At 43.4% G+C, this 21,320-nt stretch overlaps 1 protein-coding gene and 1 long non-coding RNA gene across 3 annotated transcripts in view; one reads left to right on the top strand and one right to left on the bottom strand.

Moving 5' to 3' along the window:
- Positions 1-11,520: 11,520 nt before the first annotated feature.
- DDIT4L (DNA damage inducible transcript 4 like) lies at positions 11,521-19,456 on the bottom strand. 2 transcript variants are annotated; one of them, XM_081020421.1, is made up of 3 exons: positions 19,342-19,456; positions 18,579-18,720; positions 11,521-14,924 (listed from the first exon to the last, which is right to left on the bottom strand). In XM_081020421.1, the coding sequence occupies exons 2-3, from the start codon at positions 18,664-18,666 to the stop codon at positions 14,440-14,442; spliced, it is 573 nt and encodes a 190-aa protein (XP_080876547.1). In that variant the 5' UTR covers positions 18,667-18,720; positions 19,342-19,456; the 3' UTR covers positions 11,521-14,439. The 2 variants fall into 2 exon arrangements, with proteins under 2 accessions (XP_080876547.1, XP_080876546.1); XM_081020420.1 differs by lacking the exon at positions 19,342-19,456 and adding an exon at positions 19,061-19,283.
- Positions 19,353-21,320, top strand: part of LOC308485078 — an 84,591-nt gene continuing 82,623 nt past the window's right edge. The window contains exon 1 of the long non-coding RNA XR_013990314.1: positions 19,353-19,415. This is a non-coding gene — a long non-coding RNA (uncharacterized lncRNA). The remainder of the gene's footprint in view (positions 19,416-21,320) is intronic.

Below are 21,320 nucleotides of genomic sequence, written 5' to 3'. Positions count from 1 at the left end.
CACGTCTCCTCATCCTGACAGTATACAACTATATCAAGTCCAAGGTTGGAGAAATCCTGCTTTAATGAGATTAGTCTCCTGGGTATTTTCTGCCTAGGGCAGATAAAATGAGCTCGATAACTCTGGAAGGAGCAGACTGTTGACTCTTCCAGCCCTCTGTGATTGCTTTTCCTGTCCTCTCAGGGTTACTGAGTGGAACAATTAAAAGTGTATTGTACTGGATTGGCCCGGGAGAATGAAGCAGTACAGAGGCCAATTCTTTGGCTGAATTCCTAATACCAATCAGCAACCGATGCCATTAATTTAAGTGAAAACCACGGCCAAATGTGAATATCAAATAGGCTTGAGGTTGGTAGACGAGGTTAGAATCTGAAGATTTGAAGTTAACCGCCGCCACCCCAACCCATTGCCTTCCTGCACATCTTGCAACTCACAAATTTTCTCTAACCTCCAAATCGCTCCCCACCATCCCTCCGGAAATAAGAGATGTCCCTCAATAAGGACCTTTCCTCATCATGGCTCCCATTCCACCCTCTTCTTTACGGCATTCCAGAGGGTCCAGATGCCTTAGAATCATAGATTCATAGAATTGTAAGTTGGAAGGAGCCCCCGGGTCATCTGGTCCAACCCCTTGCAATGCAGGAATCCAAGTAGTCTTTCTACTGTAGTTATCACATTTCCTCCGGACTCAAAGGACAATACCTTGTGCCTGGTGAAATACAGTAAGCCTCCCAGATAGCACGATACTCTTTATTTATTGCCATTTATATATTACATTTATATCCCACCCCCTTTCCTTCAAAGTGGTGTGCAGATACACACACACACACACACACACACAATTTTCACAGGAGTAGCAAAGTTGTAACTGCTACTCACCCGCTGGTGGCAAAAAGGACTTCTGCCGAGCAGTGCCCCAAAGCTTGGTTAGGCTAAGGCAGTAATTTTCCTGAGGAAAGCAGGTAATATGTTTTAATTAACTTCTATTTCGTTTTTGCAAAATAGCTTTCAGGCTGGAGGTGCTGCAATTAAGTGAACATGATCATGGGAATCAAATTCATTAAGGGATGTACCCTATAATTGCCTTTTCCATTTTTCACCATCTGCAGCCCAGAGAGGTGTTTCAGCCCCTTGGTACAGTGGTACCTCGGGTTAAGAACTTAATTGTATTTGCTGCAGGCAAGCTCCTGTAGCCTCAAAACATATGGGACATACAGTTTATGCAACAGGTGAAGATGTTCCTAGCATGGAGCCAGTGCCACAAGAGACATGGCACCTATGGCTACCCTACTGCATGTGTCAAGTCACTGGCTGGTGCGTGGGTGAGTAGTTGGAAGCATCACACAATATGGTTTTGTCTTTAGGGACCTCCTCCAGCCCAGATGCTGTTCTGCGAAGACTTTGGCATTGTCCCATGTGTTGCTTCTTGGTCGTTAGGGACCGGCAGGTAAGAGATCCATTTCCAACCCCCTAATAAGAGCTCAGGATGACATTCAGAAGGTGGCAGGCAGTATGATGGGCTCAGGGCCAGTGGGCTCCTTAACCCGCTCACTCAGGTTTCCTGGACTGACCTCCCAGGATGCACTAGTGGGGTGGCAAATCGGCAGAAGTGGAAGGAGAGTGAGGGATAAATGTTGGATGATGGTGAGGGAGGAGCAGTGGGACAGTGATGCCTGTTGGCTGGGATGGTGGTTTGTTGGTAAGGTGGCTGCTTAAGCATCACCAAAAAAGAAGGGCCGAGGTCAGGGGGCACGCTTGCAGGTGCTAATTTATTTGTAGCAATGCAAACTTCAAAATAAGGGCTATAATTTAAATAGAAATCTCATCCTGCAAATAAAAATCTCATCCTGGTGCAGAGGACTTCGACCAGGTTATCTATGTGTCTGCTCCATCTGCTACCCAGATTGTTGGCTTATTGTTGCTGGGCAACTTCAAGGTCCCTGCTCTCCCTCCTTATGGTTCTTTATTTTGTTAAAGCGAAATTGGATTAGACAGGCCTTCAATGGAGGGTTGCACTTAAGCAGACCTTTGGGGGTAGGGCCATAGCTCAGTGGTAGAGCACCTGCCTTGAATACAGAAGGTCACGGGTTTGATCCCCAGTGTCTCCAGGTAGAGCTGGAAGAGAAATCTGCTTGAAACTCTGGAGAGTTGCAGCCAATCAGTGTCAATAATACTGAGCATGGGATCCAACTCCTAAGGACCAAGGTCCATTTGGACCTCTTCTGGGTCCCTCCCTGGTCCCCTGCCCTGGTCCCCTGCCACACACTCTTCAAAGCCCTGCCAGTTCCTGATAATGAGTTTGATTCCTGGGAACTCCCTTTCTTTTGTACCGGACATGATGATTTTGGGGCCAGGTGTGCAAAAAGTTAGTGTCAGAGCAGAAGGTATGAGTTTTGAGCCCCTGCTGGAACCAAACACACACCTCCTGCTTTTCCACTCCGTGCAGTGAACCACTAGATGCGGCTGCTACCAGTACTTTCTGTGACTTCTCTAGTTGTGTGACCTGCGCTGCATTGCAAAAGGGCCCTTCCCTCTCTAAGGGGGTCTTCTGGACCCTTTGTCTCTGAAGGACTGGGCATGCCTCCTGCCCAGGGAGGGACTGTTTAGGTGCTGTGTTGTGTTGCACAGGCTTTCCTACTTTCTCTCCAAAATTGTGCTTAGGAGCAGCAACAGGGGAATCAAACCTTTACCTGGAGTGATGCCCAAAGACTGGAAGAAGCAGGGACATTGCTGGCTGCGCCACAGGGACCGATAGACTGGGGTGATGTAGGGTGCTGTGTGTTGCATGCTGGTTGCGTGTTGCAGTGCAGAGTTGTGCTCTGGAAACGTATCCTCATTGCTGTGAGTTAACTGGCTACATGGGCTGCAATGTTGGTGTTATTAGCATAGCCCGTGGTGGGCGGTTTGAAGAGTTTTCTGATTTACTGTGTTTTTTCCTCCCTTTCTGTTCTGTGCTGATAGAGAATATGTCAGCCACTTTGCCAGTTGTACACTGCTGACCCCTGCTGAATGCAACCAGCTCAGCAATTCTATGGGACAGCCTTCATCAACCTGGTGCACACCCGCTGTTTTGGACTACAATTCCCATCAGCTCCTAGCTGTAGTTCAAAACCCCTGTAGGGCACCAGCTTGGCAAAGCCTGGCGTAAAGGATTGCTGAGGCAGTTGCATTCAGCAATGATAGGTGTCGGATACGCCAAAGAACCGTGAGCTGATTTTGTATTTCCTGGATGCCTTTGGCTGCTCCTCCGGCTAAGGAATAACTAAAGAAATGGGAAGACAAATTAAAGCAATCGGAAACAGTACCCTCCGAATCATTGAAAGTGAATTGAGTTTGGCCTTAAGGTAGCAAACAAAGCTGCCGAGATGCATTAAAACATTTGTCAGATGAAAACAGGTGATCTTGTTCAGTGAGGGCCAGCTCAAGTAGAACACTTGGTATTCATAGGATGTTGCCTGGAATGACTGCCACAAGCGCACGCACACACACAAAAATCCATGTCACACACATAAAAAGGCTTTGGTGGAGCCTTGAGATGCCGCTCCAAAGCTGCTGATACTTCTAAGCTGCATGACAGCTGTGCAGTTGTAGTGAGGCTACTGGCTGGCCAGGACAGCTGCCAGGGCTTGAGTCAGGCAAAGGTCAGCAACAAAAACAACAAATCACCTGAGGCCAGTGAAGTTAAATCTCTAGTCAATGAAACAAACCATAGAACTCCGGCCTAGTGGTCTCAGCAAGTCTTCCAATGAGGTCTTGCCCCAATAAAGCATTTGCGAGGACTGAAGGTCCTTCCCACCCCTCTCTAAGGCTCCTTCTCTTCAGGGTTTTCCCCACGCAGTCTCAAACTGTGCCTGTGCACAACTAATTTCTGTTCTGCTCTTTTCATTTCTCTGTGTGTTCCTGAAGACCGGGGGGGGGGGAGGGGGGAGGGAAGGGAGCTGGTCACAGCAGTGGGGGACGACTCCCTGGATTCTTCACCTCACTTCTCTCCAGCCTCTGCTTCAGCCTCCAAATCTGAACTGCACTCTGCCATGGACTCCTCCTGCTCACCAAACCCAGTTGCCTCTCTTGCCTCTGACACCACCTCCTCCCAGTCTGCTCCTTCTCTCTCTGAACACGCATCACTGTCCTAGCACCAATCCCCTGGCTCTGAGCCTTCCTCTCCTGGGGGTTCCCTAGGGGGTTCCCTGACTAGTGCCTCCCACCACTCCTCTGCAGCCAGCCAGTCCATGACAACAGTTCAGCAAAAAGAATTGTTAGCACGTGCACACCTTCCATGGCCCTCAGAGATGAACCACATGCCTGTTCCTCTTTTATTGAGATCGATAAATTTGCATTTAAATGGTTTTGGGGTTTTTAATTTTTTTAAAAAATGTTTTTAGTGTAAGTCGCCCAGAGAACATTAGTTTAAAACAGTTGCCATGAATAAATAAATAAATATACATGGGTTTCAAAACTGCTTACCCTTGGCTGGATTATGCCCCAAATAAATAATATACCAGCATGGTTTTTTCCTTTTCTTTTTTGCTGACTACAGTGAGAGCAAGATTGGCATACCAAGCCTGCAAGCAAACAAAATAAATACTCCCCTCACCTTCTCTGCAGAGTTAATGCAGAACAATGACTGCCTGTGTCAGAGGTATTCTGAAGTTGCCAGTGGAGCTAATGAACAAAAACATTGACTAAGTGTCCAAAACCTGTCAGTGCCCTGCACTCTGATGACTCTGGGAATTTTTTTAATGATCTACCGAGAAATGCCACACGAATTACACAACAGAATTATTCTTAAGCACAACACTGAGTACTTAACAAACTTCTAGTTCAGCATGTCCAAAGGCAAATACTCTTTTCCTGGGCATGGGTATCATGGGGCATGAGTACTTCTGGGGAACCAAATCCTATGTCATGACTATGACTAAACTGCTTCTGGCGCAATGGAACACCGTGCTGGAAACCAGAGTGCACAGAAACACCGTTTACCTTTCAACCACAGCAGTACCTATTTATCTACTTGCACCTTGACGTGCTTTCGAACTGCTAGGTTGGCAGGAGCTGGGACAGAGCAATGGGAGCTCACCCTACCGCAGGGATTCGAACCACCAACCTTCTGATCGGCAAGCCCAAGAGGCTCAGTGGTTTGGACCGCAGTGCCACCCGCGTATTTTTGTAGTCCTGCCCTTTGCTGCTAATCTGCCATGCTGAGGGACTAAATGAGACTATCAGCTTGCAAATTTTTAAAATATATTTTTGCAGTGGCGAAGCATGAGGGGCTTGGGACAATTTATCATGTCCCTGTTGCTGAATCTCACACCTCTCAGCACTTCACAGCACCCAATGATGAATGGGTTGTTTACTACTTTCTGCCTTGGTCTCAAGGGAGATGTGGGGTGGGATCCTGCCAGCATTTCTGGAAGTTTTTTTTTTTAAAGGCAGCATTTTCTTTAGTTTACAAGAAGAGGTTATGAGAAGATTAAAGGGTAGGCCTAAAGCCTGTCGTTGTCAATTCTTGTTAATTTACAAGGCAGACATTTTGCTTGCTTTCCGGATGATATCATTCCACATTCTTGTCCTTGCATCTAGCATTTAAGATTCAGCAGTGTGTTCATAAATTATCTGAAGTTAGGTGTGAATAGTGAAGAGGCTGAATTTTGCAGGTAAATGAAACACTTCCTTTGCTGCTGCTAATGAATGCCTCTTGTTGTTGTTGTTGCAGCAACAATTTGCAATTTTAATATTGCATGTTGTATTTCTGCTTCTTTTGTCAGCTGCTTTGACGTTTCATCTGAACTGAAAAATGTGGTAAAAGTTTTAAAATGGGACATTTAATATGACATTGGTTCAATATTAAGTGGTTTAGAAAAGCAAGCAAGCAAGCAAGCAAACAAACAAACAAACAAACAAACACCAAATCATTCCTGTAAGAGCTCCAAAGGATTCTTTCCAAACTGGGAATGTGCAGCTTAATCCCAGTATGCAAAGGCAGAGAGAAAAAGAGCTAAACCCAGTGTTCAAGATATTTTTGGATTTAATCATTCAAAGAAATATATTTGTTTTGTTAAGTGAAAACAAAACTAATGTTGAATCAGGACTAAGCATCATTTTTGTTGCTACAAGCTATGCAAATAGGACATTTAAAGTTATAAATGGTTCCAACAAACTGAAATGTTATCCCCCCCCTGCAGATACTTGATTATGCAACTTTATTACTTTTGCACTCTTTTTTTTTTAAAAAAATGATGTTAATCTCATCACATTGATTCAGATTAGCGAGGGGGGGCGGGAAGAATCTGTAGTTAGCCGACATCAAATATTCTGTTTGCTTAGGGTGAAAAAGAACCTAATAGATGTCATGTGGAGCTCGTAATAGTTTGATACATAAAGGCAAAAAAATGCTGTGATTATCCTACACTGCTGCAATTCCTATCAAATAATAAGATTAGGAAAAGCAAATATAACAGTGGTACTGGTTTGGCACTTCTACTTTCCAACATTCCTTTTTAACTCATTGCTTCACAGCTTGGAGGTTTTGCTTTTGTTTTGTTTTGTTTACCTTCTTCCTTGTATGAGGCATATGTAGTATCTACTATTACAGGGTGTGTGTGTATGTGGGGTGTGTGTGTGTGTGTCAGTCTGGATGATACCCATAGGTCCCTTCCAAATCTATGATTCTGTGCATGTGAGCTTAGAAACTATGAGAAGAAACCAGCCCAACCAGTTCCCTTGTTAAGGTAATGGCCTTGGCTGGCCCGTTAAGTAGTGCCATGTAGATGCCCAAAGAGAGTGTCATGGAGACAAATAAGTGGGCCTTTCTCCACATCATCTCCTGGGTGCCAAGACATCCTAAGATGGGAAACAATAGGCCAAGAGAGAGGGAGAGAGAATTTGTGTGTTTTGACTGATGCAAGAAGCTGGGGACATAGAGGCATGTCTTGCTCTGTGCTGAACCCAAGAGGTGTAGCTTGGTGCTCCCAGGAAACCAAACGAGGAGGGCAAGAGCTGTTGGTGTGCTAATCCTGTGAGTCCCTCCATTTTACACTCAGGTTGTATGCAGTGCTTTTTTTCTGGGGGGATGCAGTGGTACGCATACCCCTAAACATTTTGTGAATCTAAGTTTGGCCTCATTGAGGGGCAGTATTTCAATATGAGTAGGAAAATGAGAGTACCCCTAAACATTTTTTTTAAAAAGCACTGGTTGTATGTATGTGTAAATAAAACCTTATATCCTAAAGACACCACAGTCTCCATTGACCTTCACTGTAAGGAAGCCAAATCATGGGTAAGTGCAGACACCCCTGGAGTCTCTTGCACTCCACAGTATGTGGTCTAGTCTGTGTCATCATCAGCCATTACTTTGATGTCCAACCTTGATGTCACCCACCATCAAGGGAAGATGCCTCAAAAGTGCTTAACGTCTTGTGAATGACAAGAACAACAACAAGAGCACAGCATTCTGAATACCCAAAGCAAACAAGCTAAAAGCGTTCAGGAACAAGCTAAAATGTCATGTCAACTCTGCAACTGCTTTTCCTTTGAGAAGCAACCTCAGCATGGGTTACTTGAAGTGGAGGGAGTGCTGAACCCTTTTCCTTGGTATCCTGACCTCCCCTGAACTTCTTTCCACCAGCATACTTCAGAATACTATGTGGAGAAAATGAGCTTGTGGGGTAGGGGGATTTCAGGGGTAAAAACAAAAAAGCAGGTTGGTAAGGAAAAGATGAAGCACCCTTTGTCAGGAGCTTGTCCTACACTTGAGTAGGACCCTGGCAGAGACACATGCCTGACTGGCATGTTCCCTCCCTCCTGGGGATAGACAACAATCCTATGACTGAAGTCACGGAGCAGGAATTCTAACACCCTACTCCCTCAAAATTGCCCTCTGAAGGATGCTAAGGGAGAAAAACTACATACAGATCTAATTTTATTCAGCCCTGTTAAAGGGTTTTGTTTCAGCCCTTTTACAGGCACTTATATCTGCTTTTGACTTTCATTACTAAAGCTGTGTACACACTATACCTTTGGAGCATATCATTTCCTTCAGAGCAGAGAATTCCAGGCACTGTGGTTTAAGAGCTGCTGGGAATTGTTCTCTCTGTGAGGAGTAAACTACAGTGCTCATAGTCCAGAGGGAATGGCTTTCTGTCTCATGTTGCTGGAATCCAGTGTGACAAACCACAGAATAACTTTAAGGATGGGGAAAAGACAACTGTATAGGAAAGGGGAATAAAGTAAATCAACTTATAAATAAGGTTCAAGCTTCTTCCATGCACAGAAAAGTGTGGGATAGAATTTGATTCATTGCTGCCTAACTATAAAGATGAATGCAACCTCTGAAACTTTGACTGCACAAGAGCCTGTCAGAAATGGTTGAAGCAACAACCCTTCTGTTCCCCAATTAATCCTCAAGTTGTGCTTTTCACATCCGCATCTTCTTGCAAGTGTGCAGCCTTTTAAGTTTCACTGAATTCTTCTTCTGGGGAAGATTGTGCTCTAGGAAAACAAAATAAATGACACCATCAATGGGGAGTTGGGTCGGTTGATTTCAGTTGGAGAAGGGCTGCCTCATTGGTGGGAAAGTCGCTTCTGCAAGTAAACATCTTTTGAAAACCAAAATAAGCATGAGGGGGATGTATTAAGAGTCTTAAGAATCCAAGTGCTTATTTTGGAAAGGACTAGATGCGAGGGTGTTCTACACAGACAGAATGTTCAAGCATGTCTCAGCAAACAGGAAGCTCTTCGTTCAGATCTCTGTGTACCCTGAGATGTGTACGCCTTATTCCAGGCCTAGGAAGCTTGTTTAGCCCAAAGTGCTTAAGAGCAAACTTAAGAACAAGCCTTGCCTGTCAAGGAAACTTCCATGCAACGTAAAAGCTCACAAGATACTTGTTACTCAGGCCCCAACCACCCTCGCTCCATGTTAATGTTTCCAGTGTACTGATGACCCTCACCTTGCAATATCACTCCTACAAGTATGCAGTTCTTCCCAGAGTTGCTTTCAGAACAGTGTAATTCCATTAGAAGGTGGAGGACCTTGAGCAGTGAAGACTGGGCCATTACAGCAAATGGAGCACTGCTCCACCAACCTCGGTCTTGATTCCTCCAAAGCCACCTGTGCTTTCTTCATAGAATCATAGCATCAGAGAACTGTAGAGTTGGAAGGGACCCCAAGGTTAATCTAGTCCAACCCCCTGCAATGCAGGAATCTCAGCTAAAGCATCCAGGACAGATGGCCATCTATCCTCAGCTTAAAAACCTCTAATGAAGCAGAGTCCACAACCTCCCGAAGGAGACCATTACATTGTTGAACAGCTCTTACTGTCTGTCAGTCCTTACTTACAACCAATCCAGAGGCTGGTTCTGGCTGTGTGCTTCCTTCTCCTTAGGCTCAGCGTTGCTCTTGTTAATAGGAACAAAGCTAAAACTAGTTGGCTGTACCTGTCTTCACCAGCCATTAAGCACATTGCCTTCCACACCACCAGTCCCAATGGGACCCAAGTCGGTTTTAAGTGTCTGATTTCTTCCTCTGCCTGTAAGACAGAGTTGTTCCGCCTGGCCTCTGGCTTGGAAGCAACTTGATCCCCTCCCCCTCTTTCCTTTTTCCTTCTGTGATGGAACTCCTATTTGGGGACTTCCCTGGCTTTTTTTTGGCCCACGTAGGACCAGTCTGAATAGTTAACCTTGGTGAAGATTTGACATTTTCATCCCCCAAAAGTTTTTTATTTGAGTTTGTATTGAAATGAGGCTACATTTTAATGTTGTATTTTAATCTTGTTTTTAAGTTGTATCTTAATCAACTGTTTTATATCTGACGTTAGCTCCCTGAGCCCGGTCTTGGCTGGGGAGGGCGGGGTATAAATTTTTTTATTATTATTATTATTAGTGTAAGTATTGTTTGCAGAGTACAGGTTGGAAAGCACATTAGCTTCTGAGAAAACTATGGTTGGCATATGTATATACAATTTTACTAAGCTTTCTCTGCTGCTACTCGGACAGAACTACATTAGCAGCTATTCTGCAAGTTCCAAAGCCACATCACAGAGTTTCTGAGAAATCCCCTCAATTTCCAAAGCAGTTTGTCATATAAGGCTCCCATCCTCAAGCCCCAAGACCACGGTGGATGCAGAACAAATTGCATGATTTTTCCAGAGTCTAACAACACATTGGAGAGGAGAATTAAGTATCAATGTACAGTATGCTTAAGAAGCTTAACTTTGGCATAACCTGTGGTTTTGAAGTTTCCATTATGTGCAAAAGAACGTATGGCCACTCAGTGAAAATTTGCATTGTATGTTTTAATGAATGGGAGCTCACTCTGTACCTAGAAATACACCTCGTCAAACACAGGCTAGTTAGGTTTGAAGAATTCAGATCTCCCTCTATTTTAAGAATTGAATGGGGCATTTCTGAGATGTGGAATTTCTGCTCTCCTCTTTCCCACCTCCATGCTGCTTTAAAAAAGGTGAAGCATATGTAAGAACAGCCAGCGGGACCATGCCAATGGCCCATCTAGTCCAGCATCCTGTTCTCACAGTGGCCAACCAGATGTCTATGGGAAACCAAGGAGCAGAACATGAGCACAAGAGAAGTCTCTCCTCCCATGATTTTCCAGGAACTGGTATTCGGAAGCATTGCTGCCTCCATATGTGGAGACAGAGAATAGCCACCATGCCTTGTAGCTGTCAGTTTGCATTTCTTGGTGCAGAAAGTATTGATCTGATGTGTAGAGATCTTTCCTATTCTACTTAATTCAAGAGGGTTCTGAAAGCAGGAGGTTAATGATGTTTGGGTTATACCTCCAGAGAAGCTGAGTACAGCTGGTTTAAACTGGTTCTCTTATTTCTTCTGTCAAAGCCATACTGACTGTAAAAGTAGGGCCAGAAGGAGCCTGGGTTTCCCTTTCCCTTTCTATCTCTTTTCCTTCTGGTGTGGTTTTCTGTACATAGTATGCTATAATGTTAAGGTTTAGACTTACTACAAGTTATAGTAAGTTTAAGTTAATTACGCTGCAACTGGATTTCTTATGGACAGTGCCAATCCTGAATGTATTGGATTTGTGACCATTATGCTCATTTGCCTTCAGTAGCAGTAAAGCTCTGCTGGAAGAAATACAATTGCCTCTTATCTATTTTGGGGGAATCCTGGAACATGTTAAAGTTTTTACTCTGCTAACTATACATTGGAATCTACTCTGGATCAATATTGAGTAGAATTTCATGGCAGTAGCCACTGATAGTCCTCTCCTCCATAAATTTGTCTAATCGTTTTTTAATAATAATAATAAATTTTATTTATATCCCACCCTCCCCACCCAAGTTGGTGGCCATCACTGTCTCTGCGGGAGCGAATTCCATAGTTCATCTGCCCTAAGTTCAGCTTCATTGAATGTCCACAATTTCTAGTGTTATGAGAAAAACTTTTTTGCAACGCTACATCCCCTTCTTCATTTTGGTGGCCTTTTCCTGAACTGACAGGCCAGGCACCTTAATTCTTCTCGAGACTAAAGAAAAATGAAAACCCGAGATCTGAGAATTAAAAATATACCTTTATTCATAAGACAGACTTACATCTCCTTCCATAGGAACCAACACTTTAAGATCAATACTAAGACCATAACAACAAGGCAGTGCAAGAACCGAAAACATTTTGCAACTTCAAAACAATTCTGGCATCTGCATCAGTGCAACATCCACCCATACAAATGGCGGCCATTTAACACCAGAAGGTTAACAGCGGTTTTAAGTGCATTGTGAGTTTAAAATGGTCCTAATAGCAACAAGACAGAAGTTCAGTAGCTGGTATAGAGAAATTGGCCAATTTTTATTCCAATGTCAGCAATTTAAAATTTAGTGTTCTGCAACTTATCAGGCAACAGAGACACCCCTTTCTCTGCAATACTCCCACCCCCCTGCCCAGGTCTATTAGTCTTTCTGAAATATATGCCAAGTACATAGAAGTTTGTCCCCCCCCCCAATAATAGCATTTGAAGGAAATCAGGAGTGTGACCTGTAGAAGCTTCCAAGATCACCCCTTTTTCATTGCATATTAGCAAACTGCTAAACTAGTACAGACGCAGAAACAAAAATTCCTGTGGCATTAGACAATGCTGCCTACTATTCCCACTACAACAGTCTTTTCTCAATATCCCTATTTCTCAATGTTTATGTATGGTAGGATCTGGTCCCTCATGAAGTGCTTTTTCCAAAGAAAGCCACGAATCCTGGTATGTTAACATGGCCCATCTGCATGAACAGCGCTTAAATCTCAGCGCTGTGAGCTATAGGAGTGTAAAGCCAAGAGGCATTAAAAAAAGACATTCAGTGCAATACCTTTGCTTGACGCAAGCAGCCAATTTGATTCAATGGGGGCTAAAAGAGTGGCAAACCTCACCCCCTCCACCCTCAATGTGATTACTGGGTTTCTGAAAGGACAGTAATGGGCAACTTAATAGCTGAAGCCCCGGCAAGAGACGAAAGCTGAAGGTTTGGCATGACCAAGAGGAAAGACCTCCATCCTAGCACTTTCAAGGGAAAGAAGCCTTTCATAGCCTTAAAATTAATAAGGAACATTTTCCTAATGCTGCTGAAGTAGGGGCACATCCTTGACAAAAGGATTATGGAGACGAGGATACCAAGAACCACACATATATGTTGCTCTTTGGATCATAGATGGCTCATGTCTGGAGTACGCATGGGTGGCAAGTCAGCAAAAATAAAAAATAAAATCTTCAGCTGGCCTCTCTTGCCCCCATGGCCATGTAGATTTCCCCTTAGCTAAGCCAAGAAACTCTAAGAGGGAAACAACAGTGAACATCAGATTGGGTACTCCTTTTTAAAATATCCTGTTGAAGGAGAAACAAAGTGTTCCTCCTAGTCTGTGGTAAAGCAGCCTTCTGAACCTGTCAACTATGAATCGTTTGTGGGACCATAATAAAGTCAACCGGCTGTGGTTTTCAGATGATCAAGTGGTCACTTGAAAACCAGCAATCGTTTTAGACATCACCACCACTGAAGGGAAGCCCAAGAAGTGGTTGTGCGAGTTGTTCTTTCACGCCAAAAATGGAAGGCAACTGTGTACTAGAGCAATCGCCCCCCTCTTTTTTCAGAAATAGATGTGAGGTAGGTCAGGAGTATCGATGGACACCACCAGCACTTCTTCAATGAGACACAGTAAAAATTAAATGCAGCATTTAGTGCCAAAAGCCATCTTCAGGAGTTCTAGAGAATTCAAAATACACCACATTTCAATTGAAATACAGTGCAGTTGTTACTGACACTTTAGGGAAACTATTTTAACACAAACCCTTCCATCTGGAGGATCCCGTAAGGACAGAACTATGTTAATTTTTGTTAGTCCCCCACAAAATACTAGCAGGATGAAATTGAAGCTACTGTTGCTTTGCCACCCAAGCCTTAACTTTTCATTCCAGGATGGGGAATCTGTAGCACATCAGTTGTCGTTGGATTCCAGTTTTCATCAGCCTCAACCAGAATGGCCAATGACCCGGGATGATGGGCGTTGTAGCCCAGGAACAGCTGAAGAACAGGTTCCCCACGAAGACTTTAGTTCCACCTCCTTCCAATACTTTCTACCTCTGTGTTTGGTGCTACAAACAACATTTGGAAGCATGGTTCCTATTAACACAGTGATTGCTGAACTACAAGTCCCATCAGCCCCAGCCAGCATGGCCAATGCATAGCTGTCATCTTACAGATTTGAAAATAAGGGACCAGCAGCCTCGAAAATAAGGGATCAGCAGCCAAAATAAGGGATTTTCCGGGCACAGGTATGTTCAACTTCTGAGCCCTTCCGAGCCAAAGGCAGAAAGCCCAGCCAGCAGCCAAAGGAAGCCTCATCAATAAGGGACAGCAGTGGGACATGGCGCTGGGATAAGAGACTGTCCTGCCAAATAAGGGACGCTTGACAGCTATGGGCCAATGTCCAGGGATGGTGACCTTTGTAGTTCAGTAACACCCGGAGACCCAAAGGTTCCCAACTCCTGTATTTATGTATTTATGTCAAAAGCACACTGCCGGCTATTTTTGTTCTTTGAAGGCTATAAAGGATAACTTCCCCTAGTTCTTCTTAAAGAAGCTGAATTTAGAGAACTTAGGTTTTTTCTTAAGAAAAAAAAGGAAGGTGGGAGTCAAGAATGCCAAATTGTTAACAGGGAACATTTAGTATAGCGGCTAGCAATAAGCAGCAATCATGTTGGCTATTGGGACTTTCTGGTGCTGATCAAGGAATGTTTCAAGTATCAATAGCTGTGTTCCTTCTCATTCTACCCAGTACCAAGTAGCTTTACCGAGGTTTAGCTAGCCTAAATAGAGGGCATCTGTGCAAAAGTCGCAATCTTCTTAAAAATAAAATAAAAATCATATTTCTAAGGGTTTCAGGCTCAGTTATTTAAACTGTTAAAAACAGGTGTTTGTGTGTGTGTGTGTTTTAGCATTCTTCAACAACTGTTTCAATCAAGGAATACAATTTTTTCTTAATCAGACGAAACCCAGGACTCAGGATCAGAGTACGTTTGATGCTGGAAGTGAAGCAAGCTCTGGGGAAGAAATCCCTGAAACTCGGCCACGAACAGCAGTCCTGTTTGAACACCAGCGTCAGTTCAAAAGTAGGAACGACAGTGGGGTCATAGACAATCTTATCCAGCTTTTTACACACATTTCCTGTTTCTAAGTTGACGTGAATGACACACCCCCTTAAACCACAAGGCTCGGTGGAAGAGAGACGCAAGACGTCTTGGGCTATCCTCCTGGTTAGCTTCTCAGGGACTAGAACCTTAGAGCAACGCAGTTTAGTCTGTTTTGATTTAGACAGGCAGCTCTCCAGCATTCTAACTAGACTCTGACATTTCTGTTCCTCAAACACCATCTCATTAAAGTTGGGCTCGGGCACTACATAATCCCAGTAGTCAAAATCTGTAAAGGATAGGAGAAGAGGAAAGAGATTCTCAGTTACCAGGCAAGATGCCAGTCAGCCACCACCTGCAGTATCAAATAATTACAGCAAGCCAAGATTTCAGATATTATATATAGTGTGTTTGTTGTCCCCCCAAGCTAATGTAAAATTGCAGCTAGGTCTACTGTATCTGCTGCCAACAAGCAACCCCACTTTGACTTCATGCAGAAAAAACAGTTTATTAAATTGCCTTTCCCTTGACAAAGTGGTTACAACAGAAGAGTCATGAAGTGCACTGCAATCAGGATATGGCCCTTTTGCCACTAACAAACATTTGATTATTTACTAAAAAGGAACAGAAGAGGATGTTAGTAGAAAAACACACAGAGATGACATACAAGACTCCTAAGCAAGTGACCCAATCATGCTTTTCTTAATAGATTACATTTGGGCAGGCTGTCAGAAGTTGAGCCAAATTGCTTCACACACACACACACACACACACACACACACGAAGCAACTTGTTTACCTCTCTAAATTAAACATTGGATGAAAGTTAGGCACAATTTTACCACATATTTTTATGTGGCAAAGAGAATAGCAAGCAAAACTGTAAGGCTGCAATCAATTTGAATTAATGTTTTGCTGAGTCCAGTTGGATGAAAAGTTATTTCTCACCTATAGGAATGCTTCAGTTTCGCTAAAAGGTATATGTCAATACATTGCTAATATTTATGTGCAAATTTAGGGATGCAAGCTTCAGTTGCTCTATCCGGTCACTAAGCTGGTGAGGAGGAGGTTTAGTTTTCATCAGTAAACATGCTTGTTTTTCTTGGGGCTATTTTGATTGTGGCAGGATAGTTTTAAAAGGGGATGGAACTTTTAGAAATATTTCAGGTAGAGTTGCAAGAAAGGGCTGAGTGGTAGCTCTTTTACTTCCAATAAGCGCTTAGCCTGCAGATGTCAAATATAACGCAGATACTAATCATCTGGAAACTATTGAATTAGTTTGATAGCTCTGCTAAAATCACAACCTTATTCATTTTGACTTTCATATAAGGATGCATAGTGATAAAAATAGTGCTTAGAAAATGAATTTCATGGCATTATTATTTTGGTAAGCAATAACTTCTCCAGTCCTTGGGTTAAAGGTTCTCTGCAAAATTTTGTGTAGTTTTCTTTTGGTAGGACACATTCCAAGCACCAGTCCTACCAGCTGGTGTAAAAAAAAAAAAAAGGTATGATTTTTCACCATAGTTGGTGAAAACATCCATGTTGCTGGTTTGCAAAATGGCACCTATTGGTTGTGGTTAGTTCAGAACAGTTTATATGGTGAACTCTCCTGGATCAGTCCAATGGTCCATGTAGGACAGCAACATGTCTCCTACAGTGGACAACCAGATGCTTTGGGAAGTCTACAAACAAGCTGGGTGGATCAGGGGAATGCTGTGGTCATAGTGTATCTTGAATTCAGTAAGGCTTTTGACAAAGTCTTCTGCAAATTCTTGCAGAGAATCTGGTAAAATGTGGGGTGAGTAAGGTGGATTTGTAGCTGGTTGACTGACCAAAGTGCTCACTAATAGTTCCTCATCATTCTGGAAAAAGAGGCAAGTGGGGTGCCGCAGGGTTCTGTCCTGGGCCTGTTGTTGTTCAAAGTCTTCATAAATGACTTGGATGAAGGAAATGAGGGGATGCTCATCAAATGTGCAGGTGCCAAAGTGCCGCAGAAGACAGAACTGGCATTAAAGATGACCTTAACAGATTGAAGACCTGGGCCCCAACTAACAAAATGAATTTCAACAGGGAGAAATATAAGGTTCTGCACTTATGCAGGAAGAACCAGATGTACAAATATAAGATTCAGGACACCAGGCTTACCAGTAATACATGTGAGAAGGATTGAGGGGTCTTAGTAGACCACAAGCTTAACATGAGTCAACAGTGTGATGCAGCAGCAAAAAGGGCAATGCTATTCTAGGATGCATCAACAGAAGCATGGTGTCCCAATCAAGGAAAGTAACAGTACCACTTTATACTGCCTTGGTCAGACCACACCTGGAGTACTGTGTCTAGTTCTAGTTTAAGAAGGATATTGACAAGCTGGAATGTGCATAGAGGAGGGCACCAAGGTCTGGACCCCAAGATTGGTTGAAGGAGCTAGGTATGTTTAGCCTGTAAAAGAAGAGACTGAAAGGAGATAGGATAGTCAACTTCAAACATCTCAAAGGTTGTCACATGGAAGATGGAGCAAGCTTGTTTTCTCCTGCTCCGGAGGGTAGGACCTGAACCAATGAATTCAAATTGCAAGAAAAGAGATTCTGACTAAACACCAGGAAGAAGCTTCTGATGGTAAGAGCTCTTTGACAGTGGAACAGACTCCTTAGAAAGGTGGTGGACTCTCCTTCCTTGGAGGTTTTTAAGCAGAGGTTGGATGACCATCTGTCTGTCTTTAGCTGAGATTCCTGCATTGCAGAGGATTGTACTAAATGATCCTCAGGGTCCCTTTCAACTCTACAGTTTTATTATTCTAAGCAGTACATGAGCACAATGAGTCACTAGTATTGCTCCTCAGCCAGTGACTATTATTCAGGGGATATAACCATCATTGTAGTAGTCACAGATAGCCTTATTCTCCATGAATTTATCAAATTCCATTTCACGGCCATCTAAATTGGTGGTGACCACCCCCACATCTTGTGCTAGCAAATTCCATTGTGTAACTATGCCCTGGGGGGGGGGGGGGAGAGATGTACTTCTTGTCTGTTTCAGATTCATGCGATGACCCGAAGTTCTAGCATTAAGAGAGAAAAATCACTAAAGGCATTGAAAGCAACCTATTGAAACAAAATTAACAAGTCCACCAGTCCTTTGTGGATACAATTTTTCTTCAGAGCTGTCACAAAGCTATAGCTCAGTGGTAGAACATCTGTTTTGCATACAGAAGGCCACAGGTTTGAGCCCCAGCAACTCCAGATAGGACATCTCCAGTCAGTGTAGATAATACTGAACTAGCTGGACCAATGACCTCAGTATAAGGAAGCTTCCCATGTTCCTGTCAGGAAAACAGTATGCTTTTCCCATGAAGATGTGATTGTCTCCAACTACTTTGTTTGGCGTGATAATTTGGGCACAGCACACACAGCAAAAAGTTGCTAAGAGTGTTGCGCAATGTTTTGCAAAGGCCTAACAATAGTACACTGTTCAGTTCTTGCAGGCTAAATGGGGGGGGGGGGGGGATTTGCTGCTTAACATGCAGTTGAATGACCAAACCTCAAGGCTGCTTCTTGAAACGAAGTCTGAGATCCATTCCACACATGCTACACACATTTTGCATAATTTTCCATGATGCATCCACAAACAATTTTAATTCGGTGTGAATCTCATTTTGATCTTTCTGGAAGTTGAAATTGGGTGGGTGGGGGGAGTGTTATATCCTCCAGCTGTTCACACTAGCTGACACCAAGTTCAATTTTAGGGTCGTTCATAAACCAACAAACTGCATGAATTATTATTATTATTATTTTTGCAGAAGACTTGTAGCCTAAGAACCTCTCTGTGTGTATACATGCAAGCCCCAAAACACAATTACAGATCTTGCATCACAGCCTAATGGAACCTGGGTTTTATTCAGTTAGTAAGTGTGGCATTAACCACCAGCATCTTAACCCACTCACCAGTCACGGGTGCAGGCTGAAAGCGTTGCTGTATCAGTTCAGAGATACATGCAGAATTTTTAATGTTTAAGCTGCTGGTTGCCACCATTCTGAAGAACAATTGTCCTTGCCACCAAGAGGCGGGCTTACCTCTCTGGGTTAACTGAAGAAAAAAAAGCAAATATAGTTTATTGACAAGCCGTTAGACAATAAAAAGATAGCAGCACACAATTCTCAAAACTGCAGCAGGAGAAAGTTGATATGCATCAGACCACAAGGTATTGAAGAAAACAATCTGTGTTATTTACAATCCATTAGCAGTTTAGCAGTTTAAAGTCTGGGGGGGCGGGAAGAGAGTGAAATCAAACACTTATTTTTTAAAGAAAACTAGAGAATTTATTTGTTTTTGTTTTTTTAAAAAGGGGGGAGCAGTTCACAGGCAGATTGCAGAACAGTAAACACAATCCATTAATTCAGCCCCCAAGACAAACAGCTCCTCTTACCTGCTGAAAATGTCAAGTAAAGTGCACGGAAATTTTAATTTTCTAGAAAAGCAACTTCAGCTTTCCTTGGAAATCACAGTTTTTAAATAAAAAGTGTAAAAAAAGAAAGAAAAGAAACACGACAACAACCCACCTAGGTATACAAAAAATAATAAATAAGTGCAAACTTCCACCCGTTGTTCCACACCACCCACCCTTCCTCTCTCTCTCGTACTACGAGAGCGACTTATATATACAGATATCTATATATATATCTCTGCTACCCGCGCCCAATGCTCCACCTCCTCCGCAGGTCTTTGGGGGCAGTGGCAAACTTTGCAGGCGAATCTCTCTCGCCATTGGCGGCTGCGTGAAGGTGAGTTGCGCGTCGGGGGAAGAGGAGCAAACAGCCTCTTAACTCAGTTCACCCATGTGAAAGAAGAGATGCGGAGCGGCGGGGGGGGGGGAGGGAGGCGAGCTGATCACTGGATTGGTCAGATTGAATGTCAGAAAGACTTGGGAGAGAGGAAAACATCGGTCACCTGACCTCTCTCTCTCTGTCTCTCTCACACACATCCATCCTTTTCTGTCAATGTTTGACTCACAGCAGTGTTTTGATCCGCTTGTCTCCTTGCTTTTTTCCGCTCCCCTGGTTGCGCACGTGTGCGTGTGAATGGGTGACGTGATGGGAGCAAGTGGCCGTTTCCCCGCCTCTGCCCACCCCCCCGCTCCCGAAGGCCCACTTGTTTATTAGTTTATTGATGGCTACATTTAAAGTATGTATGGAAGTGAGAGCTGGACCATAAAGAAGGCTGATCGCCGAAGAATTGATTCTTTTGAATTATGGTGCTGGAGGAGACTCTTGAGAGTTCCATGGACTGCAAGAAGATCAAACCTATCCATTCTGAAGGAAATCAGCCCTGAGTGCTCACTGGAAGGACAGATCCTGAAGCTGAGGCTCCAATACTTTGGCCACCTCATGAGAAGAGAAGACTCCCTGGAGAAGACCCTGATGTTGGGAAAGATTGAGGGCACAAGGAGAAGGGGACGACAGAGGATGAGATGGTTGGACGGTGTTCTCGAAGCTACCAGCATGAGTTTGACCAAACTACAGGAGGCAGTGGAAGACAGGAGTGCCTGGCGTGCTCTGGTCCATGGGGTCACGAAGAGTCGGACATGACTAAATGACTAAACAACAACAACAACATTTAAAGCCCACCAAATCGCTCAAAGGGGCACACGTGGTTTTCACACCCAGCCCCCACAACCCCCTCCTAATCCTCATCACAACCCAGTGAGGTAGTTCAGGCTGAGAGCTGGTGACTGCCCCCCCCCCAAGTGAGCTTCGTGGCCAAATGGGGTTTTGAACCCGGGTCCTAGCCTGGCACACTAACTCAGGGGTAAAGACACATTTCCTTCTGGACAATGGGATAGCCCAGTCAGAAGCACATGAGACTCTTAATCTCAGGGACATAGGTACAAGCAGCAGGGTTCCTTCCTTCCTTACTTTTTTGAAATAATTTTTATTTGGTTTTACAAGAATAAAATTATAACAATACAAAATACATACTGTATCCTTATTTAGAGATTCCTCCAAATCTCTCAACTTCCCACCTTCCCCTCCATGGGTCCTATTGTCAGCCTTTTCAACTGCATATTATTCTGTAATCCATATTTTATATCACTTCATTTTGTCCACAGTGTTTGCTACGTTACAAAGTATTATTGCAATCCTTCTAATGTTTTCATCTGCTTATAGTGGTCTCTCAGATAGGTTACAATCCCCCCCCCCCATTCTTTATTAAAGTTTTGGTCTTCTTAGTTCCTGAGCTTTCCAGTCAGTTTTGCCATTTTGGCATGTCCCAACAGCTTAGTTTGCCATTCTTCTCTGATAGACATTGTCTTCTTTCCACCTCTGGGCTAATAACATCTGTGCGGCTGTCGTTGCGTACATAAAAAGTATTTTCTGCTCCTTTGGAATATTGGTACTTACAATTCCTAATAGAAAAGTTTCTGGGGTTTTTTTAAAATAAAAGTTATTTTAAACATTATTTTCAATTCATTATATATCATTTCCCAGAATGCTTTTATTACCTTACATGTCCACCACATATGATAAAAGGTGCCTTCTTTTTCTTTATCTTTCCAGCAGGTATTTGTACTTGAAACAGGGTTCCTTTCAACTCTATGATTCTAACATGACATTTTCCATCTTGCAACTCTATTCTGATTGCAATCTGCAAAATATGTGTGCACAATGGTATCCGGAACCCGCCTGCCC

Source organism: Podarcis pityusensis (assembly GCF_964106645.2).
Source record: "Podarcis pityusensis genome assembly, chromosome: 9".
Lineage (NCBI taxonomy): Eukaryota > Metazoa > Chordata > Lepidosauria > Squamata > Lacertidae > Podarcis > Podarcis pityusensis.
Note: the sequence above shows the minus strand (reverse complement) of the source record. Positions and strands in the feature narration are given on the sequence as shown.